A 27,045-nucleotide genomic window follows, 5' to 3' on the forward strand; every position below is an offset into this window, starting at 1 on the left:
GGCCTCCTCAGTATCCCAAGTTTTAATTGCTTCATCATTGGTGGCCGTCCCTTCAGTTGCCTAGGCCTTAAACTCTGGAGTTTCCTCCTTAAACCTCTTCCTTTGTTTCTCACTTTCTGACGCTCCTTAAAACATGCCGCTTTGAACAAGCTTTTAGTCATCCGGTCTAATGCCTTCTTGTGCAGCTTAGTGTCATATTTTGCTTTATAATGCTCATGTGATATGCCTTAGGACACTTTATTTCGTTAAGGCACTATAAGTTCTTGAAGTCTTTCTTATGGATGGTATATCACAGGAGTTCAAGAAACAGTTCTGTAGATATTTATCAACTTTGGCATTTGAAGCTAGCTCTGAAATAGTTGCATCATAAAGCTATGAGTACTGAAGTACATATAGATTACAATGCAAAGAGTTTGTATAGTATTATTTATTGGGGAGCATTTGCATCAGGAAAACTGAAAAGCTACAAACAAAAAAGTTAAGGAGAAAACAGAAGAATCATCTCTAACTGATTCTACACAATGTGTCGAGACACTGGTGTTGTTTACAATGCACAAATGAATTCAAAATGTACACTTTTTTTACAACATGGATTGTGATAAGGAAGGCACTATTCAGCTGCTTGTGTTTTAAACAGTTATATAGAGCACAATCCATGTTTTCCCAGTATTTACATTCTGTATCTTATATATTTCATGCCTTCAGCACCAATGTTGTGCTCCTCGCATGATGAGAAACAATGATGGGAATAACATCATTTATACATTGGAACATAAATTTAACTCCACTTCTAAATATACAGCAAACATCTAAAAGCTTAAAAATCTTCTAACACCAAATATTGAGAATCCCCAAACCAGCTACTGTATGCAATAAATTTATGAAACATATTTTATAGTGGTTAATGTTGAATGCCCCACCCCTCCCCATTGTTGTCAGTGTGCAGGGATTACAGCTCCTCATAGGTCATCAGCAGTTCCACATCAGAGATAGTACAAAAAAGGAGTATGAAATTCAACACGTGACCCTTAGCTGAATACACAGGAGAGCATTCACAGTAATGAGAATTTCAAGTATACAATCCTGGGAATATGAAAAGTATCATTTTGCTTCTTCTACATCAACCTCCAAAAGATGTCTGATTATCAGCTCAATTTATCTACTGTCGATTCCACGCCCTTCATTTGGGCCTCATATTTTCATCGTCCCTCCATACCAGGTATCTCAGCTTCTCAGCCATTTAAATGATAGCATAACAGGGTGGTTAGGGAAATCAGCCAATTTTCCTGTCTCTGTCTCGCCATCCCACAGAAACAACATGGCTTACAGCTGACATTGCTGACGCAGACACGGGCCAAGTGGCTTCTTTCTGTGCCGGAAATTTTCTATGATTCCATGAAAGTACTCAGCCAGGAGTGCAAGATGACCACCAAAGTCTTCAAAGGAGGGAGTGGTGTGGATGTGGCCACCACTTCCAAAACTCTGCCCTCCCACAGCTAGCAGGTTTGGTGTGAGCTCATTCAAGAGCAGTTTAATGAAATTGTACTTCAATCCGTGCTTTAAGATTCAATGATAGGTTCGGGAACATCTGTCCCCTTTTAACTATTGCTGTTACTTTTTCTGCTGCTGCAGCGAGTGTTCCACTGCTGCACATGATTTTCTGATATAAAGCGGTAAACTTCCAATATTGCTGAGAGCCCATACATCTATCTGTATACATAACAGACCCCAAATGAGAAAAATGGGTTAGGTAACAGCAGGGATGGAGAAGTGAGTGGGTGTCCTAACTTCACAACCTCCAATGGCTTTACCGCCCAGCGGAAAATGAAGCCCAGTAAGTCACATATTTTTAAATATAGGTTCATTCACTTTGGAAGCTGGCAAATTTTCAATGGAGGCAAAAGACAAGGTACAGGAACCAGTGACGGATCTGCAAAAAAGTTCCTCAACCATGGATCTCGCAAGGTGCAGGGGTTGGGGCAGATTTTCTCAATTCTTAGCATGCAGTTGAGAGATGGAATACAAGGAAATCTCTCCTGTGTGAAATTCAGCAGTGCAATACCCTCACTGAAAACATAGCAAGCCTATAGGGTAAATCATTTCATTTGCGAGAAAAGTACATTTAGAAATGCAATACACTACTCTATTTATATCTTTTTAAATTGGGGTTGGAAATAACAATGAAAACCTACTAACACTGACTCAACCAGAAGGGAAATTAGGCAATGATGAGATTAATTAACACTCTGAATATCACCCTCCATTGGGCAAACATCGTTATTTGTTTAAAAATGTTACTTCCTAATTGGTCTATGCAGCCATAATTGCTACATAGCACTCTCTCAAAGACGGCATCTCTGTAACTTCCAGGTCTCTGAGCTGGTTTGCCTTTTGTTATATTATTCTCCAAGATACAAACAACTGAGGAAATTTTAGCCTACAAATCTAAAATGACACAAAGTACCTAACAAAAGGGTGTACGGTATGTTGAATGTGACGTGTTCAAATACACCACCTGTAATAAAATTGGTGTGAAATAAATACTTCAAACTTTCTTTTGTAACCTTTTGGTCCAAACACATAAAATGTGCAATATGTACAGCATTTTGTCTTTTTTCTTACTCTGAAATTACAATACTTTGAAACACTTTAGAAAGCACCCTAGTAAAAAATAGTTCTACAGGTAAAAGTTTACAAGACACAGGAGTCCCTAAAACATAGCACGATCTGATTAGTAATAACGACAGAACGCCATCTACACAATTGGTGCACTGTTTGTGTAAATGGATATCTTTGCTCATTTGTCCGTCAATGCATCTAATGCTTGTTCCTAAAATCTTTACAGATGGAAGTGGCTCATGGCAGATTTGATACAAACTGCAGAATAAGATTCCTTTTCTGCTTTTATTGGAAAAAAAATTCATTGGACTGTTCAAGGTAGCAACTGATTCAGCAGAAAGACTTTTTTTGATGCAGTTCTTCAGGTCACTGTAGTGAAAACTGTTCTTAGTTTGTTTTAGGATAGATTTTTTCATAGAAAAAGCTCTTGCTAAGGAGGTAAAGTTCGCCATCCTTTTCTCTCACTGCGTGAGCTCGAATGAACTGAAACTGTTCCAGAGCAAACTCGTAGAACTCGTTTTCCATTTTCCAGATCTCAGACAGCTGCAGTCTAGCAATGGTTTCTTTAGTAGGCAGCTTCTTCTCTGTTGTTTTTCTAAGATGAGATTTCTTTCCTGTTTGCATGTAAAGGAGGAAGCCAGAAACAAAGGGCAGCCTAAGAGTTTTTAGCATTCAATGTACATCCACACAGGTTAACTCTGTAGGTTAGTGGGCTTTACTTCAGTTGCAAAAATTAAATCATTACAGATTTGTTGAAGCAAAAAACATTACTAATGAAAGAATGTTCCTAAGGTTTTGTGAGTTGCCTTAGAGTCAAAAGAGCAGCATAAATCTTATGGGATACTAGTTGTATTTGTCAATTCTTTTCTCTTTTGATTTTCTTTCTCTGAGAATAGGACAAAAGTGGCACAAGTTGGGAAACAAAAATCCACAGTAAGTGGCCTTGCAGTATCATGCTTATTTGGCTATTCTTGTCCCATATTTAAATCTGGTTCACAATAAACACTGATCCTGACTTTACTTGATACATAAACTTCCAGTAGGTCTCAATGGTGATGATCAATGGGAATCCTGGTCTACTTTTCCCACATCTTCAGCCTGAAGATACTGAGGCCAATAATACACCCCCAAAGTTTCACTTAAGAGATTGGATAGGGATATTTTAACAGGGACAGAAATTAAGTAAACTATTTATGAACATTTTAAAGGTTAACAGTGCAATGGAGTATAATAAAATGGTTAAGACTAACTGTTGCTAAGAAGATTCCATCTGTTACAAAAACAAGTGTATTTTAAAAAAAATAGATAGGAATGGTCTTTACCTCTAACTTACCTTTAGTGCCCGTGGACAATCAACCACTGCTGAAGTGGCCATGAGGAGGCACTTCACAACAATGAATGCTTCCCTTCCTCTGCGAAGGGGTCCAGCTTGCACCCTGGCTTAGCACCTTCGTGCAGTAAACTCATTACAGCGAGAGTATCAAGATTTGGGATCACCCACTCTTTAGCATTGTACCAGCATGTTGTTCATGTATAATCTTAATCTATTAACCAACCTAGTATTGCTTAGGTTCTCAGGGAAGATCCAGTACAAATACAGCTAGAGTAAATTGGCCCAGAAATAAAATATTGAAAACTAAAATGGATGGCTCTCACCTTAATTTCACACCAAACAATTTACTTTTTTAATACAACAACCCTCAAAAATATGCTTCATAGAAATTTACAGCGCAGAAGGAGGCTATTCGGTCCATCATGTCCACACTGGTTGGCAAGTAGCCACTTGGCCTAATCCCACTTTCCAGCTTGTGGTTCGTAGTCTTGTAGGTTACAGCACTTTAAATACACAACCAAGTGCTTTTTAAATGTTATGAGGGTTTCTGCCTCGTCCACCCTTTCAGGCAGTGAGATCCAGGTTCTCACCAACCTCTGGGTGAAAAAAATTCCCCTCAGATCCCCTCTAAACCTCCTACATCTTATGCTAAATCTATGCCCTCTGGGTTATGGACCTCTCAACTAAGGGGAATGGGGCCTCCTTATTCACTATCTAGGCCCCTCATTTTTACACACTTCAATTGGATCTTCCCTGAACCTCCTTTGCTCCAAAGAAAACAAACTCAGCCTATCCAATCTTTCCTCATAACTAAAATTTTCCATTTCAGGCAGCATTCTTTTATATCCTCTATACCCCATCTTGTGCGATCACATCTTTGAGGGTACAGTGATCAGAATTGAGCACAGTACTCCTGCAGTTGTCTAACTGGTGTTTTGTACAGTTCCAGCATAACCTCCCAGCTCATTCATTCTATACCTCAGCTAATAAAAGAAAGTATACAGTATGCCTTCTTGGCCGCTTTATCTACTTGTCTAGCCACCTTGTCTAGCGTTCTGTGGACGCACGCTCTGAGGTCCCTCTGATCTTCTGCACTTTGTAAATATACTACCATTTATTATGTATTCCCTTACCTTGTTAACTTTCCCCAAATGCATTATTTCACACTTTTCCAGACTGAACTCAATTTGTCACTGTATTGCCCATTTGACTAGTCTATTGATATCTTCCTGCAGTCTACAGCCGCCTTCTTCATTATCAACCACATGGCCAGTTTTTGGATTGCCTGCAAACTTCATAGCTTTATCCTCACATTCAGGTCCAAATCATTGATATATACCACAAAAAGCAAGGAATCTTGTTCTGAGCCCTGTGGAACCCCAAAGGAAACAACCTTCCAGTCACAAAAACACCATCAACAATTACCCTTTGCCTCCTGCCTCCGAACCAACTTTGCATCCAACTTGCCACTTTGCCTTGCATTCCATGAGCTTTTATTTCTGTGACCATCCTGCTATGTGGGATCTTATCAAAAGATTTGCTAAAATCCATATAGACTACTTCAAATGCGCTACTCTCAATGACCCTCCTTCTTACCCCCTGAAAAAATTCAATCATGCTAGTCCATGCTGACTGTCTTTGATTAATCAGTGTCTTTCTAAATGAAGATGTACCCTGTCCCTCAAAAGCTTTTCCAATAATTTTCCCAATAAAGAGGTTACATTGACTGTCCTGTAATTACTTGGTCTCTCCTTTTCTCCCTATTTAAACAATGGTACAACATTAGCTGTTCTCCAATCCTCTGGTACCATGCCTGTAGGACTGGAAAATGATGGTCAGAGCCCCTGCTATTTCTTCCCTTGCCTCTCTTCACAGCTTGGAAATATTGTATCTGGGCCTGCAGACTTGCCACTTTCAAAGATGTTAAATCCCTTACAATACTTCCTTGCTGGGTTAATTCCATCTAATATTTCACACTCCTTGTTTGCAACATCTGTATCACCCTCTCTTTTGAGAAAACAATTGCAAAGTATTCATTTAGAAGCATACCAACATCCTCTGTCCCCACACACTGGTTATCCTTCTGACCCCAAACAAGCCCTCCTTTCTTCTGTTTTCATCTTGCTCTTTATGTATTTATCAAAAGTCTGTGTTTTCCTTAATTTTGCTTGTCAATATTTTCCTAATTTACATTTTAATTTTACCCCTACACTTTCTATGCTCCTCTAGATTTTCAACAATATTAAGCCCTTGGTATCTGTTTCTTTTCCTTTTATCCCCTCCTTTCAGCCCCCTGACATCCAGGAGGCTTTCAATTTGGTAGTCTCGCCTTTTTTCTTCAAGGGAACAATCTCGCTCTGAACCTTTACTATCTCTTACTTAAATATCTCCCACTTATTTATCTTCCAAGTAGCTAGTTGCAGTCCACTTCTGTTAAATCACATCTTAGCTTAGTAAAATTAGCTTCTCCCCAATTGTGAATTTTTAATCCTGGTCTATCTTTGTTCTTTTAAATCATTATCCTAAATCTAACTGAATTATGATGACTTCCATCAGAGTGCTCCCCAACTGATACCCCCTTCCATCTACCCAGCTTCATTCCCTAAAAATAAGTCCAGAACCACCCTCTCTCTTGTTGGGCTTGCTACATACTGGCAAAAATGATATAGGCTTAGCCATAATAGCAACAGTCAATGTGTGACTAGAATTTAGCCCAATTGACCATATGGTTGGTAAAGAAGAAGAAAGCTGTAGGCTGCAGGAAGAGATATTGATTCTCAAAAGTAATTTTTCTAAATTGTAGATCTAAAATTAGGATCTCTTACGACACTATTAAGAGATGATCAATACGTTTTCAAGCATGCATCATTTTCCGACTGACCTGTACGATATAGTTCTGTTGCTCCTCTAAAGAAGCGTGGCAATGCTGCCTCCAGGAGCATTATAAAGTCTTCCAATTCCTCAGTTATCCCGACAAGGAGATACTCATTAACCAGGTTGTATTTGGCTTGCTCCAAAGCCCATTTGCTTCCAACATTCCTTTAATGACAAAGAGTAATGATAGTTCACTTTATGCAGACAGAAAAAGGATTTTCACAGATCCTTCCCATTTTAATTGCAACTAGAACAGAACAAGCAATTAATCTCTTTCGTTGCTGTCGCAGTGTTACAATCTTATTAAAAACAGCGATGTTTAGGAAATAGGTCACAGGTGCCACTATTTTTACCAAGGTGAATAATGAGCTTTATTTACAATCTTAGACCTTCAAGTCAGGTAGGTTTACTGACACTCTGACAAATACTGTTACTGATCACTGGGCAACCTCAATTTTGTATTGTTTACATTAGCAGGGTCAGTAAAATACTACACACCCATGTCTAACATATATCCCATTGAGAGCTGCAATTCCTAAGTTTTCAAATAAAATGCAATTTATGTACTTTGGAGTTGCACCTATTACATCAAAGCTTGACAATGCCTGGTCAAATAAAAAAACGTGCCCCTTGGTGATTATTTGCTAATAGCATATCATTAAAAAAGGTGCCCTCAATTTGGACATCTGTGTCAGTGGCTATTTCATAGCAAAATCCTAGTTGCTGCTACGAGCATGCAAAGCCATCTGATCGGCATTCTGATTATCCGAAATGTCTGGCTGTGCATGAGGTGTGAAATCCCACATTACAATGGTCCATTTTAGCAGATCTTCAAAAGGTGAATGACAAGGATTGTACGATCGTTCCTAAATATAACCAAAAGAACTTTGTTTTAAAGTTGAATGTTTAAGGATGGCCACTAGCAATTCACTTTCATTCTGGGATGCTAGCCAGTTGGCAATTTGCTGTGAGGATTCAAAAGCTTAGACCCACGAAGGATGTTTTGGGTTTTAGTTTCTTAAAACTTATCTTTTGTTAGGATGAAATATTATACCAACACCCATATTATTTAACTGTAGCTTTAAGGCTGATCAGAATGTATATATTAAATATAAAATAAATAATTTGGGATGCAATATCTGCATCCCAAAAATAAAAAAGCAATCTGATGCAAAATAAATTCTCCAATACTGTCTTTAACTATTAATAAACATTGAAACTCTGCAGTTTGTAAAAGGTTCAGCCTCTGCACTTCAATAGCAAACAATCTCCATTCAGATAAAAGGTTTGGAGAAACATATTGTACTCAAAAGAGCAGAAATTGTCTAAATACTGTTTTTTTCCCCCATTCATCATGTCTCCTCAGATCAAACATGTATGGAGGCTTAAGAAACTTGACCTCCTTTTACAGAAGAACCTACTTGGGTTCTACCAAGGATTTCCCTTTGACAGCAAATCAGATCGTGAGAATGTAAGCCCTACAAAACTTCAGAAAAAAAAGCTGTATCACATGATACTCAAACATGTTATAATAGGATCTGAGACGCGATTGTTTTGGTAGTCACAGTGCCTCGGTTTATTGTCCTATCCAAAGGATAGTACCTCACAGTAGTCAGTGCTGAAGCAAAAGGGCATTTGAAGATTATTTGAATAGAAACACTATGCAGGGGTATGGGGAAAAGGCAGGGCAATGGCACTAGGTCATAATGCACATTTGGAGAGCCGGTGCAGACACGATGGGTCGAGTGGCCTCCTTCTGTGCCGGCAAAATTCTGAGATCCTGTGATTGGGTGTCAAAGTCAAGGATTCTGGCCTCACAGGCCACCCTCTGACTCAGGAGGCATGAGTACTACCTACTGACCCCAGATTGAGATTAAGGAAATCAAAATAAAATTTTCCTTTGTACCTCAACTACAATCTCAAAGGAACACCACTACTGTACTGCACTAAGGAAGTTTCTATTTTTCACTGCACTCATCCTCATTGCGCCCCTAAGAGAGATTTACAGTATAGTATAATTTGTGCCAAGCAAGCAGCTTTGTGGTGTGGCCCTGTGCCCAAGAATGGAAAAGGCTATTTGATGTGGAGCAGCTTAAAAGTAAGGGGCTTTCAACGTATTGGATTATATTGAATTCAAAGCCCAAATCTTTACACCAGAATTTAACATATTAAGAGTAACGCTTTGGGCAAGAGAAAATCATTGGCCATTTAGCCTACCTCTCCAAGCTTCCCATTAAGGTCCTTACTATGGCTCTGAAATTCATTTCCCTATAACATCCCTTCCCAACACAAATTCACCCAGGCCTTCTTTTAAAATTACACAATTTTCACCTAATAAACGTTCCACCACTCTGTCGTCATCTCCTTAAAAATCGGCCCAGATCTTCCAGTCCCTGGATCATCGTAGACCAGATGTACTCCCCTACCTCAAACACACGTTAAGACCCCTTGGAAGTCCCGATGCACTGACTCTGTAGGATTGCCTGGGAAGTTTGAACTGATGGGCATCTCTCCTGCTCCCCCGGACCCTCCGAAAAAATCTCCGACTCCGCGTTAGAGTTGAAGGCTCCAGGGAGCAGGAGAATTGACCACCAGAAGTTCAAACTTCTCAGGCAATTCCTATGGAGTCAGTGGGTCGAGACTTCCAAGGGGTCTTAACACGTAACTGAGGTGGCGGAGTACATCTGAGTTAAAGTCGGAGATTTTGGACAGTTCCAACTTACTTATCTGGATAGTTACCCAAGAAACGTCAGACAGAAACAACTGACCTCCAAAATCACTTACACTGACCCCACCACTCTGTCGTCATCTCCTTAAAAATCGCCTTTGACCCCTGACTCAATCTAACCTCACCACCTGACTACCCCCCAAATTGACCTGACCCAACCTCACCACCTTGCCACCCTAACCCCTGCTACCCTACCCCCTTACCTCGCCCACTTGCCATCCTGACCCCCTTACCTCACCCATTTGTTATACTAACACCCACATTATTTCACTGTAGCTTAAAGCTGATCAGAATGTATAAATTATATCAGGGGCGATTATCTGCATCCCAAAAATAAAAAAGCAATCTGATGCCAACTAAATTCTCCAGTATTGCCTTTACCTATTAATAAACATTGAAACCCTGCAGCTTGTAAAAGGTTTAGCCTATGCACTTCAATAGCAAACAATCTCCATTCAGATAAAAGGTTTGGAGAAACATATTGTACTCAAAAGAGCAGAAATTGTCTAAATACTGTTTTTTTCCCCCATTCATCATGTCTCCTCAGATCAGACATGTATGGAGGCATAAGAACCTCGATCTCCTTTTACAGAAGAGCCTACTTGGGTTCTACCAAGGGCCTCCCCTTGACAGCAAATCATATTGTGTGAATGTAAGCCCTACGAAACTTAAAAAAAAAAGCCATATCACATGATACTCAAACATGTTACAACAGGATCTGAGGCACGATTGTTTCAGTAGTCACAGTGCCTCTTTACCCACTTAACTCACCCACCTGCCACCCTACCCATCGAACAATCACCCATTCACTCAGACAGTCATACACTAACACACTGAAAAGCTGTTTAAATGCCCCAGCTTTTCAGTACGTTATGAACACTTAGCAGAATATTGCAGCTAGTGCTGTAAAAAGCAGGCATGGCTCATCTTCCCCGACGATCCAGCGCTTTGAGGAAGCAGTTGGATTGAAGATATGCTCTGCATTTCTAAAGAAGCCAGGATCAGAGGCCAGAAGTGCGAAGCTCCTGCGTGTCGCATTAAAAGTACGACGAAGCAGCAATCCGATGGTGATTGTTGCTCCTTGGAGGGTTCAGGCAGTTTTTTTTGCCTGTATTTTCTATTTTCTTTCCACAGCCCTTTAATCTTACACCAAACAAAAGAACTAGCCATTAAAATCTAAGACCTCTGTCAAGGCATTCCTTGATCATTCTCACTGTAAAACACCAGGGTAGGCAATCTTTCCTCAAACCCTTTTAAGTTTGGGACACAGCAATGTGGCACACCTCTGAACCTGCTTCAAAGATTCTGAAACACGGAATGAAAAATGAAACACGGAACAGAAAATGAACACATTATTCAAGATACAGCTTTAACAAGGCCATATAGAACTAAGTTGCAGCATTAATTGCATGCTAACACTTGACTTACACTTTTTCCCAATCGCGGCAAACATTTTATAAAATTTATTTTTTCATGGGATTTGGGGGTCGCTGGTTAGACTAGCATTTATTGCCCATCCCTAAATTCCCTTGAGAAGGTGGCATTGAGCCAGCTTATTGAATTGCTGCAGTCCATATGGTGTAGGTACACCCACAGTGCTGTCAGGGAGGGAGTTCCAGGATATTGACCCAGCGACAGTGAAGGACCGTTGATATAGCTCAAAGTGAAAATGGTGTGCGTGGCTTGGAAAGGAATTTACAAATGGTGGTGTTCCCATGCATCTGCTGCCCTTGTCCTTCTAGGTGGTAGAGATCACGGGTTTGGAATGTGCTGCTGAAGGAACCTCGGCGAGTTACTGTAGTGCATCTTGTAGATAGTACACACTGCTGCAACTGTGCAATGGTGGTGGAGGAAGTGGATGCTGAAGGTGATGAATGGGGTGCCAATCAAACGGGCTGCTTTGTCCTGGATGGTGTTCAGCTCCTTGAGTGTTTTTGGAGGTGCATTCATCCAGGCAAGTGGCAAATGTTCCATTACACTCCTGACTTGCCTTGCAGATGGGTGCCAGGCTTTGGGGAGTCAGGAGGTGAGCTTCCTGCTGCAGAATTCCCAAACTCTGTCCTATTCTTGTAGCTGCAGTATTTATTTGGCTGGTCCAGTTCAGTGTCTAGTCAATGGCAACACCCAGGGTGTGGATCGTGGGATATTCAGCTATGGGAATGTCAAGGGGAGATGGTAAGATTCTCTCTTGTTGGAGATGGCCATTGTCTGACACTTCTCTGGCACAAAGGTTACTTGCAGTTATCAGCCCAAGCCTGAATTATTGTCCAGGTCTTGCTGCATATGGACATGGACGACTTCAGTATCTGAGAAGTCAGGAATAGTGCTGAACATTGTGCAATCATCAGCAAACATCGCCACTTCTGACCTTATAATGAAGGGAAGGTCATTGATGAAGCAGCTAGATGACACTACCCTGAGGAACGTCTGCAGTGATGTCCTGTAACTGAGATGATTGACCTCCAACAACCACAACCGTCTTCCTTTGTGCTAGGTATGAATCCTACTAGTGGAAAGTTTTCTCCCCAATTCCCATTGACGCCAATTTTGCTAGGGCTCCTTTGATGCCACACTCAGTCAAATGCTGCCCTGATGTCAAGGACAGTCACTCTCACCTCACCTCAAGTTCAGCTCTTTTGTCAATGTTTGGACTAAGGCCAAACTGAGTGTCAGTGAGCAAATTATTCCTGAGTAAGTATCGTTTGATAGAACTGTCAACGACACCTTCCATCACTTTACTGATGATCAAGAGTAGACTGATGGGGCAATAATTAGCTGGGTTGAATTGGTCTTGCTTTTTGTGTACAGAACATACCTGGACATTTTTCCACATTGCCGGGTAAATGCCAGCTTTGTAGCTGTATTGGAACAATTTAGCTAGGGCCATGGCTAGTTCTGGAGCACAAGTCATCTCTGTACTATTGCTGGAATGTTGTCAGGGCCCATAGCCTTTGCAGTATCTAGAGCCTTCAGCCATTTCTTGTTATTACATGGGGTGAGTAGAATTGACTGAAAACTGGCATCTGTGATGCTAGGGACCTCAGAAGCAGGCCAAGATGAATCATCGACTAATCACTTTTGGCTGAAGATGGTTGCAAATGCTTCAGCCTGATCATTTGTAGTATGCGCTGGGCTCCCCCATTATTGAGGATGGGGATATGTGTGAAGCCTCCTCTTTCGGTGAATTATTCAATTGTCCACCATCATTCACGACTGGATGTGACAGGACTGCAGAGCTTAGGCCTGATCCGTTGGTTGTGGAATCATTTAGCCCTGATTATCACATGCTGCTTCTGCTCTTTGGCATGCAAATAGTCCTGTGTTGTGGCTTCACCAGATTAACACTTCATTTTTAGGTATGCCTGGTGCTGCTCCTGGCATGCCCTCCTGCACTCTTCATTGAACCAGGGTTGATTCCCTGGCTTGATGGTAATGGGAGAGTGGGGGATATGCTGGGCCTCGAGGTTACAGATTATGGTTGAACACAATTTTGCTGCTGCTGATGGCCCAGAGCACCTCATGGATGCCCAGTTTTGAACTGCTAAACCTGTTCATAATCTATCCCATCTATCATGGTGGTAGTGCCACACATGGAGGGTATCCTGAACTTGAAGACAGGCTTTGTCTCCACAAGGACTGTGCATTGGACACTTCTAACCATACTGTCATGGACAGATGCATCTGCAACAGGTAGATTGGTGAGGACAAGGTCAAGTAGCTTTCTCCCTCTTGTTGGTTTCTTCGCCACCTGCCGCAGACCCAAACTAGCAGCTACGTCCTTTAGGACTCAGGCAGCTTAGTCAGTAGTGGTGCTACCAAGCCATTCTTGGTAATGGATGTTGAAGTCCCCCCACCCAGAGTTCATTCTGTCCTTGCCATTCTGAGTGCTTCTTCCAATTGGCTTTCAACATGGAGTACTGATTCATCAGCTGAGGTGGGGGTGCCAAGTGGTAAACAGCAGGAGCTTTCCTTGCCGATGTTTGACTTGATACCATGAGACTTCATGGGGTCCATAGTCAATATTGAGGACTCCCAGGGCAACCCCCTCCCAACTGTATACCAAGGTGCCACTATCTCTGGGTAGGTTTGCTGTAGTAGTTTTCAGTGCCTAGGTCAATGCCGGGTGGTCCATTCGGTTTCATTCCTTTAGACATGGAAACATGGAACCCAAACCCCAGATTCTCTTTTCTGCTTTGTTACCTGCAGTACACGGTCATTAAAGTTGTAATGCAAGTCTTCTGCTTAATCTAATAACTTTACATTTATCAGTGTTGAACTGCATCTGTCACCATTAAATGTGCTAAATCTGCCAGTTCACCCCAAGATCGCTACTGTCTCCATTGCTTTTTTAGTGCCAATGTGTGGGTAGCTTTAGTGTTCTGTGCCCATTCTTGTTCCCTAATTTCATTCAATATAGGTCTTCACAGTCACCAGACAGAAGGGAATTCTTATTGTCATCAGTCCCGGCTGCATTTCAATCCACCTTACAAATTATACTCCGTGAAATAGAGTTACCATGCATGTTTTAAAAAATACTTCTTTCTGTAAATTAATATGCTTATAAAGGTGCAGTATATGATCTGCCAAATACACAATTTATATCAAGTCTATTTTATTTTTTTAAATAATTAATATTCATTATGAGTTTTAATGGAATACTTTACATTTTCTATTGTACCTACCAACATTCTGAGCTGTGGCCACAAAAGAAAGGAATCTGAAGCCAAAGTTTCTCTGGAGCACAGTCTGACCCACCAGCTGCAACACATTCATCAAATGTCTGATGTCGGGGAGGGTGGGGGAAGAAAGAAAAGAGTTTGCTGCAAGCCAACAGTAAATCAGTGCAAGTAGAAATAAGTGCTGTCAATTCAGACTCTCAAACCAATGCTTCAGAATCCTCATGATGTCAAAGTCAGTATGGCAATCTTAAGACACTACAGGATTTTTAACTCAATTAATTTTGAACATGCTGCAACAAACCACACATCAACCAAACCACTGCAATAAATGCTGATAGCTCCTTAAATTTTATTTGGAACAGAATTCCAATTCTTACACAAATTTAAGTAAACAAAAGTTAAGAAACACTGATGCAAATGTTTTATTAACCTGCCACTCCTTCAATATTACAACACCAGCTATGCTTGATAATTTTATTAGATTAAGCCCAAATAAATTTAGTTTGCAAAGTGGTGTACATTTGCCAAATATCCAGTTTAGCAGCATTAGTTGCTAGTATTTTAGAAGATAGATTGTTGTTCTTTTAGATTAGTACAGTAGATTAAGTTGAACATAATTCCAGAATCAATACCATACTTGTAAATAGGTAATTAACATGCTGTCTTATTAACAACTTCCATGAACAGAAATACAACCAAGCTAAAACTGGAATATAAATTTGTTGAAAACTCTTCAGTGATAAAGTGCTAATCATCCTATGGGGCTGGATGATGACAATGATGTTCAGTGAAAGCACATCAAATGCTATTGGTAACTATCTTAGAGTCAGGCTTCACAAAGGCCCTCTTGCACACTGGCCCCTGAAGTGGATAAAGAGAAGATCTTCTCTGGTAGATCTGGGCCAGCCATACAACGATACAAAACAGCTCACTTCAGTTTCTTAACCTTGGTTTAGTTACAAGTTCACCAATAATATTTTCAAATTAAGCACACATGGTTGTGTGGATCTGCATAAATCTTTTGTTTGACCTGCCAAAGGTGAAGCTCTTGAGTATCAATGAACTGATAATAATTGGTGGTGGCAGAGAAACTTCTGGCAACATAATTTCTCAAGGCAAGTGAAACATGGAGTCAATTTTCTGCATAAACAAATCCTTTGCATCAAATAAGATACAATGGCTCCATAAATACAATGTAAGAACACCAAAGTTACACACTGTTGTGCTCTTTCTAATGGCAAGTTTGCATGTCATAGAAAAATCTCTAGGATCAGGTTACCTGATTTGTGCTCTCAGCCTGAAATGAGATGCAACAAAAGGGCTGAATTAAGGGTGAAGGGAAAAAAGGCACCGCAAAAGTATATGGGAAAATAATTCTAAAGCATTTCAAACTTAACTTCCTTTTCTTCCCTCATTGGAAATTAGTTTTATTGAAAGTATGTCTAGTTATTTAGAATATTGATTAGAAGGCCAGTTAATTACAAAATCACATATTCTCATGATTTTTTTTTAACTTCTGGGTCTTTTAAGATAATGTATACAGCTGAATAACCAATATATAACATACTAAAGAATTTCTTCTAATCAACCAGAGATTTCTCTAAACCAACAGTAATTCATGCTTGTGATCATAAATTCTTTCAAACATCACACAAAGAACTGCTACACGCAGATCAATAGAAGGGATTGAGCTCAAGGCTGCAATCTAATTTTGAGGTTCAACTTGGCTATTAAAAAACTCGAGATTTGCTTTTGTGATTTGCAGTCATTTAACTTCCCTTTGATTAGATTATATTCCAGTAACTCAACTTGAATGATATTATTCTCCATCTACAATTTGCAGTTATACATCTGACATTTGTGGAACAGAGCAATACCTCCAGGTACAGCAAGAATGATGAGGGGGAATTGAATTCAAGCTTTTTTGAAATTTGTTTTTCTCTTGTTTTCTCCCCTTCCCTAATTTCCCAGGGACTCTAGACTAACTGTCAGCCTTGGTTGAGGAGCAGTGCTCATGCTTCAAAGATTAATGGTCAGCTCCAGCTTGAGCACATTATCGCAGATGACAATTCAGTGCTTTACTGAGGAAATGCTGCACTGTTGGAGGTGCCATCCTTTGGCTAAGAAGTTAAACCAAAGTCCTACCTGTCTCAGGGGAATGTACTGATACTTTGGTCCTATATAATGAAGAGCAGGGAAGTTGTTCTGTGTTCCAAGCCAACATATATCATTCAATCATCATCACCAAAAAGCAGATTATCTGGTCATTGTATCATTACAGTATTTTTAAAAAATTCATTCTCAAAATGTATCACTGGCAAGGCAACACTTTATTGCTCATCCCCAATTGCCCTCGAGAAAGCGGAATGAGCTACCTTAAGTATAACTGAGTGGCTCAGTAGGCTATTTCAAAGTGTGGTTAAGAGCCAATCATATTGCTATGGGTTTGCAGTCACATATAGGTCAGGCCAGGTAAGGATGGTAGTTTCATGATTACCATTACTGATACTAACTCTATATTCTAGAATTAATTGAATGTAAATTCTCCAGCTGCCTATAAAGGTGTGAACTCACATCTCCAGGCATCTAGGTTACTATAACAAAGAACAAAGAAAAGTACAACACAGGAACAGGCCCTCCAAGCCGGCGTCGATCATATTGCCTGTCAAACTAAAACATTTTGCACTTCCGGGGTTCGTATCCCTCTATTCCCATCCTATTCATGTATTTGTCAAGCTGCCTCTTAAACACCACTATCATACCTGCTTCCACCACCTCCTCTGGCAGCAAATTCTAGACACTCACTACCCTCTGTGTAAAAAAACTTGCCCCGCACATCTCCTCTAAAGTTTTCTCCTCTCACCTTAAATCTATGTCCCCTAGTAATTGACTCTTCCATCCTGGGAAAATGCTTCTGACTATCTACCCTGTCCGTGCCATTCATAATTTTGTAAACTTCTGTCAAGTCGCCCCTCAATCTCAGTCGCTCTAGTGAGAACAATCTGAGTTTCCCCAACCTTTCCTCATAGCTAATAACCTCCAGACCAGGCAGCATCCTGGTAAACCTACTCTGCACCCTCTCCAACACCTCCATATCCTTCTGGTAATATGGCGACCAGAATTGAATGCAATATTCCAAGTGTGGCCTAACCAAGGTTCTATACAACTACAGCATTACTTCCCAGCTTTTATACTCAATACCCCTGTCAATGAAGGCAAGCATTCCATATGCCTTCCTGACTACCTTATCCACCTGCGTTGCCACTTTCAGTGACCTGTGGACCTGTATACCTAGATCCCTCTGCTTGTGGATGCACTTAAGGGTTCTGCCATTGACTGTGTAATTCCTACCTGTATTAGACCTTCCAAAATGCATTACCTCGCATTTGTCCGGATTAAACTCCATCTGCAATTTCTCCGCCCAAGTCTCCGACCGATCTATATCCTATTGTATCCTTTGACAATCCTCTTCGCTATCTGCAACTCCTCCAACCTTAGTGTCGTCTGCAAACTTACTAATTAGCCCAGTTACATTTTCCTCCAAATCATTTACATATATTACAAACAGCAAAGGTCCCAGTACTGATCCCTCCGGAGCACCACTAGTCACAGCTCTCTATTCAAAAAAGCACCCTTCCGCTGCTACCCTCTGTCTTCTATGACCAAGCCAATTCTATATCCATCTTGCCAGCTCACCTTTGATCCCGTGCGACTTTACCTTCTGTACCAGTCTGCCATGAGGGACCTTGTCAAAGGCCTTACTGAAATCCATGTGTATAACATCCACTGCCCTTCCATCGTCGATCATCTTTGTCACTTCCTCGAAAAACTCAATCAAGTTAGTGAGACATGACCTCCCCTTCACAAAACCATGCTGCCTCTCACTATTATGCCCATTTGCTTCCAAATGGTAGTAAATCCTGCCAATAATTTCCCTACCATTGATGTAAGGCTCACTGGCCTGTGATTTCCTGGATTATCCCTGCTACCCTTCTTAAACAATGGAACAACATTGGCCATTCTCCAGTCCTCTGGGACCTCACCCATAGCCAGTGAGGATACAAAGATTTCTGTCAAGGCACCAGCAATCTCCTCCCTTGCCTCCCTCAGTACTCTGGGGTAGATCCTACCTGGCCTTGGGGATTTACATTCTAACAGTGATCACACTTATTGCCACAGGTGTCGTAGCTGAGATGGGTTAACTCCAAGTAGGCAAAAATTGAGTTTAGAACCATTTGGCTGATATGACTCAGCTGCCCACAAGATAGTCACTGAACTATCACACAAATATGAATTTTATTTACATTATTTGAACCATAAAACTGTAGTTTATAGCAATAGAAAAATAAAAAATATGAACAAAGCATTAAATGAAACAAAATATGAATAAAGCATCTTAACCTTGCAGTTTATTCCATTTTAAGAGTTCCTCAGTTATGAATATTGTTTAGTGGGAAAGTGCAGCAAGCTGCGATAGAAAGCTGTATAAAACAGATGATGGAAAGATTACTCTGTAATCACCTCTACTTGTAATCATAACCAGTTACATGATTAATGCCATCTGTGCTGAAATACTGAAAAATTATTTCCATTCTATACAGCCCAATTAAACAATGTGGAAGTATTTTCTAGGGTGAACATCAATGATACCTTGGCAAAAAAAAACTGAAAGTTGGACAGTGTTAATTCTGCCTGCCCCTCATGTAATGTTAGAAAATTACAAAGGTGCTTCATCTAGAAGATTGGAATGAGTGTTATATCCATTTTCAGCCAGCAATGGAGCAAATTAAACAGGCCTGGGAACCAATCCTCAAAAAAATGTTGAGTAGTTGCAGCATTTCTTTGTTGTTCTAACTATTTAGCTTTTTAAATCATATTCCAACCACCGTTGCGCTGTGTACATTACATTCTCTGCTTCAAATTATTTTACCTTTTTATCTCCCTGTTTCCTTCTCTTTAGTCCAGGCCTGTAGTCGTCACCAAAACGCAGAAAGTAATAGTATGACACCAGTCGCTCAATTGGATCTCGAATTACATTTACGTAAATGGGTTTCTTTTTCACACCGTATCTGAAGCAAAGGGAAGAGGAAACATTTTTTGTTTATTTCAGTATTCAATGTGATGTAAAGCCGTTTTCAATATTGCTTCGAGAATTGTTCAATATTTTTGTGATCTATTAAATATTTTCTAAATTTATAGTTATACCATTTCAATGCTTCTCAGTTTATACTGTCTCAGTAGTTTCTAATGTAATCACGCAGTATCATGTTTATAACGACAAAGGAAAAAGACAAGCTCCATCTTATAAAGTGTAGCAACAAACTTGGTAGCTGTTGCAATGTTTGCAACTAATCAAATAAAATCAGTGCGGTGTGCATAAACAGGTCATTTATTTATTGCACCCACACTTAGCGATTTTTCTCATTTTGGTGTAATTAAGAAAACTAGTATCTACCAATTTTAACTAGGGTTTCAACCTGGTTTTGTTGGTGCAGTAACAGTGTTGTTCAGTCTTAAATTTATAATCAATCATCACTAATTAACTACATATACTGCAGACACATTGCCAAAAACGTTTACTGAACAGACTAAATAAGTACTTGAAATGCAAAAGCATGTTACATATTCCAGGAGAACTTCATAGAAAATAAAGGTTTTTTTTATTTCAAAGAAATCAGAAGGGAATTGTGTTTTCAGGCACCAGAGAATACATCTCGTCATTAAGGAAAGTGAAAAGAGAACATTGCAGTGACATCAGCTAAGGGAATCCCTGCTAAGCACATCTGTCCTGCTGCTGTCTCATTGGATGTGTTTCCTGACAGAGAGCAGCCTATTTTTATCACCAGTCCATTCTGAGTTACAACAAAACAGCCTTGAGAGAGAAGAAAAAGTGCAATCACAGTTCCTCTGATAGCTCAAAAGTTTGATACCTGCCACAGCCAAGCTGTATGGTCCCAAAATGTCACAAGTTCAATCTCCAGTCTGTGATGAATTATGAAACATTTTGTTAAAGCAGCAGAATGAAAAGTGGCCCGAGATCAAGAGTTGGTTAGGTTTGTCACTTCTGATCATAATTCATTGCTGGAAGTGCAGAAGTGGATTTACACAAGCACAGTGTTGGGCTTGGCTGTGATGCACTCACAACAAAAAAGTCAAAATAGTTAAGGACCACACATTAATAGTGACTACTAAGTCAAAAAGTACTGGAGGTGCCTGCACCCGGAATAGTGTCTCAGCAAAAATTTGGTACTTTCAGGAGAGAGAGGAAGGGAGGTAACTGGTGGCAAAAAAAAATGGAAGACACACAATCACTCATCAGAATGATCAACGTCTCAAACAACACAAAAATATCTCTGAGCAAATCAAAAGCTTGCCGTCATTGAAGGCACCAGCTTTGAAATTCAAGATTATCTAGACTTGTTATGAACCAAAGCTGTATGCACTATGATACTGTGCATTGACGCTGTACTCAGACCCTTTGAATTAATAAAGCTTTGGCTTAACATAAGAAATAGGAGTAGGAGTAGGCCATACAGCCCTTGGAACATGCCCAGCCATTCAATAAGATAACAGCTGAACTTCTACAACAACAACACTTTCCCACCTAATCCCCATGTCCTTCGATTACCTTTGTGTCCAAAAATCTTATGATCTCAGTCCTGAATATATTCATCGACTGAACATCCATAGTTCTCTCGGGTAAGAATTCCAAAGATTCACAACCCTTCGAATTAAGCCATTTCTCATCCCAGTCCTAAATGGCCGACCCCTTATTCTGAGACTATAACTCTTAGTTCTAGACACTTCAGCTTCTCAGCATCTACCCTGTCAGGTCCCCGCAGAATTTTATATATATTCCCAATGAGATCATCTCTCATTCTTCGCCAAAGAACCATTCTGCTCAATGGGCAGAATTTTCCCCCCGCTGGTGGGGGGGGGGGAGGGGTTGATGGGCTGGTGTGGAGCCATTTTACGTGGGCAGGCCAATTAAGGCCCACCCAGCGTGACCTTTGCAGGGAAGCACTATGCTCTCCACGTGCAGGGGGGTAATCCCTAAAATCGAGAGGGCGCTCTTTCACGCATGCGCACGAAACCGCACTCATCTCTCTGAGGCCAAGTGCTGCCTCAGGGAGATCGCCTCTACTTTCAACAACATTAAAATTAGAAAAAAGAAAATTCCCTTACATGTCCCCTCATGTGACAATGTCACATGATTTGGGACATGCTCATAATTTCCATAACTATTAAAATTTTTAAAGCCCTACATGAAACCTCATCCTGCTGGTGGATGAGGTATCATGTTTTTTTTCTAGGTGCCATTGACAGTTTGGCAGGCACCCAGCTGATTTTGCTGAGCCCCCACCTTCCTGAAAATTTAAATGGGGAGCGGTGACATCGGGAGTTCCGCCCGACGTCATCCCCCGTCATTTTATCCATCGGTGAACAGGCCCCACCCCGCTAGCCAACGGTAAAATCCTGCCCAATCTCTCCTCACTGGACAGCCCTCTCATCCCAAGAATCAATCCAAATGAATCTTTGCTGCGCCCTCTAAGGCAAATCTATTCTCCCTTCGTTAAGGAGATTAATACCGTACAGAATACTCCAATTGTGGTCTCACCAAGCTCCAGATAGTTCCAGCAAGACTTCATGACTCGTATACGCCAAGCCCCTTGCAGTAAAGATTATCTTACCATTCACCTTCCGAATTGCTTAACAGTTTTTGGCAGCACTTGATCATTTGTTTGCCACAATCTTGATGCGGGTAACTAGGTCATCTGCATACAGAAACTCTCTGGGATTAAAGCCTCTGTGACTTTGGTAGAGGGACACAGTTTGGAGAGATTGAAAAGCTTCCCTGAACAAAATCTAATGCCTGCCAGTATGTTTCCGGTGGCTTCCTTAAGCATTGCAGCAAAGAAGAGACTGAACAACTGAGGAGCAATGACACATCCTTGCTTTACGCTACTAGTTACCTCAAAGGCATCAGACATCATGCCATAGGCACAAACATGTCCAAGCACTCCATCATGCAGTATGCACAGGATTTTGACGAACTTGTTCGAAAATTCTAGCTTGGAGAGACAGTACCATAGACCAGGTCAACTGACACTGTCAAAAAACTTTGGTCTCCAAATTAGTGTCTCCAACCCCAAGGTTATGTTTTCGCCAGGACCAGGCACACGTTATGAAGCACTAGAGTAACCAATGATGGAAGCAGTCTCAAGGATGCTGAAAAATTCTCATACTTTGATAGTGTGCTCTCTGGGGATGCCACTATCGACGACGATATCTGTGCATACATCTAGAAAGCAAGCTCTGCCTACGGCTGACTCCATGATCATACCTGGAAGCAGCATGACCTTAAGCTAAATACTAAAATCAAATTCTATCAGTCCTTATGACCCTGTTGCATGGCACAGAATCCGGGATCTCCTGTCGGCACCCCATCAAATTTCTAGAACGCTTTAAAAACACCCAAGGCCATCATGAGAATTCAATGGCAGAACAAAATCACAAACAAGATCCTTCATTGTGCTGGGCTCAACAGCATAGAGACCATCTTCCAGAAAATTCAACTAAGATGGGCAGACCACGTCTTATGCATGGATGACTACAGAATCCCCAAGCAGACCTTACATGGGGAACCATCTCAGGGCAAACAACACCAAAGTGGTCAGTACAAATAATGCAAGGATACCCTAAAAAATAGAGCCATATAAACTTCTGCATTGTAGACCACCTCTCTTGGGGAAACACTGCAGCCAATTGGTTCATTTTAAGGCAAGCATTCTTTGGGGGCTATCTACACAAAACTTGCAACATCCAAGGGCCACAAAGGCAGGGTTGTAGAAGTTTCCCTCAATGACAGTATGAACTGCAATTTCTGGGACAATCCACGTTGATCTTGCATCAGAGGCTTCAGTCATGAGCGGACTATGAAGTCATTTACAGTTTGGAAATACGTGAATAACAAGTGGTCTACCACCTGACTGCTTGTTGTATCTGCTTGCTAACTGTCTATGATTCATGTACAAGGGCACCCAATTCTTATGAATATCAAGACTTAGCAGTCCCACCTTTTTAAAAAAAATCTTGCTTTTTCATTCTTTCTACCACCAAACTTGAGAACTGTACTTTTGGTTCCCTCATCTAAGTCCTTGATAGATTGTAAATAGCCGAGGCCCAAGTATGAATCCTTGCCGCACACCACTAGCCACACCATGCCATCCCAAAAGTAATACGTTTATTGTTACTCTCTTTGCTGCTAGCAAATTCAAAATTCACATTAATATATTACCCCAGTCCCATCAGCCCTGATCTTGTGCAACAGAGTACCTTCCGAAAAACCGAATATATTACATGCAGTGGTTCTCCTTTATCTACCCTGGTAGTTACACATTCCAAAAACTCAGATCTGTCAAGCACTATTTCCCTTTCATAAGGCCATGCTGACACTATTTAATCATAGTATTTTGCTAAGCGCCTTGTTATCACATCTTTAATAACAGATTTTAGAATTTTCTTACTACTGACATCAGGCTAACTGGCCTTTTGCTCCCCATTTTCTCCCACACTCCTTTCTTGAACAACAGGGTTACATTAGCTACCTTCCAATCCGCAGGGTTTGTTCTAAAATCTCAAACCAATCTAAGAGCAAAATCAATGCGTCCAATTCTGTAACCGCTTTTTAAAAAATCTTAGGACGTAGGCGATCGGGTCCAGGAATGTGTCAGCTTTTAGTCCCATTAATTTCTTTAGTACTTCTGCTCTACTAGAGTTATCTGCATTAAGTTTATCACTCTCATTCGATCATTAGTTTCCCATAATTTCCACTATGTTCTTTGTGTCTTCTACTGCAAAGACAAAAAGGATATTTCTGTAACATCTCTATTTCCTCATTCTCCAATATCTCCTCCAAATTACCCATGTTTACTTTCACCAATCTCTTCCGTTTTACAGACTTGTAGAAGCTCTAACAATCAGTTGGTATATTTCTCATCTGTTTACTTTTATTCTCTTTACTCCTCTATCAATTTCTTGGTCATCCTTGGCTGATTTTTAAAACTTCCAATCCTCAGGCTTACTATGCTTTTAGCAATTCTGTAAACCTCTTATTTTAATCTAACATTATTTACTTCTCTATCTACCCATGTCTGTATCACTATTCCAATGAAGGTTTTATGCCTCAAGGTAATGTGTAATCATTGACAATGAAAAATAATTTCTTTGTATGCTTTGCATTACTTAACTACCACCTTAGAACTTTAATCTAACTTCCCAATGTACTTCAGCAAACTCATCCCCCCTATTACCATAACTGGCTTTGTTTAAAGTTAAGATCCTAATTTTGGACTTTACTACATGACTCTAAAGCTTATGAAATCTAAATCTTTCCCAGAGGGTTCTTTACTATAAGATTCTAATTAAACCTTAGTGCACCATATTAGATCTAAACTATTCTGTTCCATAGTTGCTTATCGGTCTAGAAAACTGTCTAGGATGCATTCCATAAACATGTCGTCCAAATGACTTCTGCCAATTTGGTTTAGTCAGTCTACATGAAAATTAAAGTCCTCCACATTTATTTCATTATCCTTTGTGACAATCAGGTGCGGAGGGGTAGAATGGCTCCCGTCTTTTCCTACTCCTTGCTTGGAAGCAACAGTTTTTTTTAAAAAGGAATCTGCTTGCCAATTCAGTGAGTTTTTAATGGTTTATGTGCTAAGAATGTAAAAGACAGACAGAGACAGGTTTCTTTGTAAGGTTTTAAAAAAGAGAGTAATATTTATTGTCATTAAACTGATCTAAGAAAAACGCTCCAACTTTCACGCACACACGCATTCATGATACATACTTCAGATTCTGTCCTTGTGGCTTGGAGAAAACCAGTTTATAAACAAGAAAAAGGGTTAGTTGGCTTGTCACATGATCCTCTCTCTTCAACTGACCAGTTACCCAAACATGGTTGTGGCCAGTGGATTCCAGTTCCATAGTTTATGCAATTATATTATGACTGAGTGAATTCCTTTCTCTGCCAGGGTTCATTGTCAGAGGTGATTACCTCTAGTACGTTGTCCCTAACCAGGTGAATACATCTGGTGATTGGATGTTCTGTGAATGGGTTAGGTAAAGATCCCATTCACACTCCTTCAAGGTAATTGACTCTGCTGGGGTTTTCTATACAGGTTGACTCTATCTTAATGGCTTTGGAACGTGTAAAGTACAGTCATGCAAATGTTCAGTCATCTGAAAAACTGCTGTTTCAAGTCACTGGAATGCGGTTTCAGTCTTTTTAAAACTCAGTAGTAAATCCTGTAAATCCACAAAATCATTTTTGATTAAATCATGGCTTTATAATGTCTTATTTCTTACACCTCTTGATGTATAATCTCACCAACACTAGGATTACTGTTGGGGTGGGGTGGGGGTGCTATAAACTACTCCCAGTGATTTGTGTCTTTTCTTATGTTTTAGCTCCACCTTTACAGATTTTACATCCTGATTTTCTTGCATTAAGATAAATTCTCGTTACTGTTTTTCTATGTCTCATCCTTTAACAGTGCTATTCCACTTCCATTTTGCCCATCTTTTCTAAAGATCCAGTGCCCTGAGCTACAAAAAGATTTCTTTTTAAACAGTCTAATAGCAATGCATCAATTTTAAGATTAAAGATTTTATGAACTGAAGTCAATACCCAAAGCTGAGTGAACAAGTTGTAAAGACAAACATATTCCCTTCAGGTAATGTTACATATCAACAGAAAACCTCAAAAGTATATTGTATAGAATATTTTCAATGAATCAGTGAAGCTATAAAATATCTGATATTCACATCTACCTTATCAGCTAATCAGCTTCTGTAACCAGTGGATCAATTACATAAATGGAAAGACATATACCACCAGCTTCTATTTGGAGGTATTAAGCAAGATGTCGAATAAATTGTTAAAATGATCCTCAGGGAATTCCTTTTCATCGTCTCAGCATTTCCAAGGCTCTAGGAATTTTTTTTCCCCCACCGTTGCACACCCTGGTCTCTGGGAAAGACCTTCAACTCAATGATAGTTCTCCCCAGATAGGAAGCACTGAAATAGTCTTGAGGTGGGTGGGGGAGGGGTAGGGAACTACCCAAGCTGTGCAACTCCTTTAAAAAAAAAGGTTTGAATGAATAATTATGTTTTTATTCCACAATCATTTACTTTTTCTTTTCCCCTTGTATCCTCATCACTGTGAACCAATCCTCAGCTGAGCTAAGCAGGAAGACACCATTGAAACTCTTTCTGAGTCAAAACAATTAAAATACATCATTGTATATGCTCCTACTGAAAGTACTCCACAACCATTTGCTAAGAGTTACAAAAAAAAATGATTTGACACAATTTTTTTCCAAATTAGAAAATGCCCGTCTGTTTCGCTGCACATTCTGCTAATGTTAGCAGTCTTTTAAAATAATTGAATGATAAGCTCAATAGGTATGAAGTATTCCTGTACCATTTTCAAACTCATTGTCAATTTTTAAAATAATAAATGTACTTTGAAAAAAGGCAGATTATTTCATTAGCAGAGAATTAACTAATTCCAGAAAGAAAAGCAATGTTACTTTTAAACAAAGTCCATTTTGATTATAAATATCATGAGGATAAGCTTTTTGAAGGTTTGGGGCATGCTTTTCACACTGGATCAAGAGCGCACGTTGGTGTCTAATTAGACTGACGTCTTTCACAACAACATACAAGTGATGTGCACCTGGCAACCTGCACTTCGCTCGTGGCCAAGAGGCTCGTTTGCCTACCTTGCATCGCGCAACGCTCA

The 27,045-nt window shown here is 40.2% G+C and overlaps 1 protein-coding gene across 3 annotated transcripts in view; it reads right to left on the bottom strand.

Moving 5' to 3' along the window:
• Positions 1 to 412: 412 nt before the first annotated feature.
• The window catches only part of hs2st1b (heparan sulfate 2-O-sulfotransferase 1b), a 236,901-nt gene continuing 210,268 nt past the window's right edge, over positions 413 to 27,045 (bottom strand). For 2 of the 3 annotated variants that reach the window (XM_041208577.1, XM_041208579.1), the window contains 4 exons: positions 19,164 to 19,302; positions 14,237 to 14,334; positions 6,834 to 6,991; positions 413 to 3,233 (listed from right to left, as the gene is read on the bottom strand). In XM_041208577.1, coding sequence (XP_041064511.1) covers positions 3,007 to 3,233; positions 6,834 to 6,991; positions 14,237 to 14,334; positions 19,164 to 19,302 — 622 coding nt within the window. In that variant the 3' untranslated portion in view covers positions 413 to 3,006. The remainder of the gene's footprint in view (positions 3,234 to 6,833; positions 6,992 to 14,236; positions 14,335 to 19,163; positions 19,303 to 27,045) is intronic. The other variant, XM_041208578.1, reaches the window with a different exon arrangement.

The sequence above is a fragment of the Carcharodon carcharias genome, chromosome 16, assembly GCF_017639515.1.
Source record: "Carcharodon carcharias isolate sCarCar2 chromosome 16, sCarCar2.pri, whole genome shotgun sequence".
Lineage (NCBI taxonomy): Eukaryota > Metazoa > Chordata > Chondrichthyes > Lamniformes > Lamnidae > Carcharodon > Carcharodon carcharias.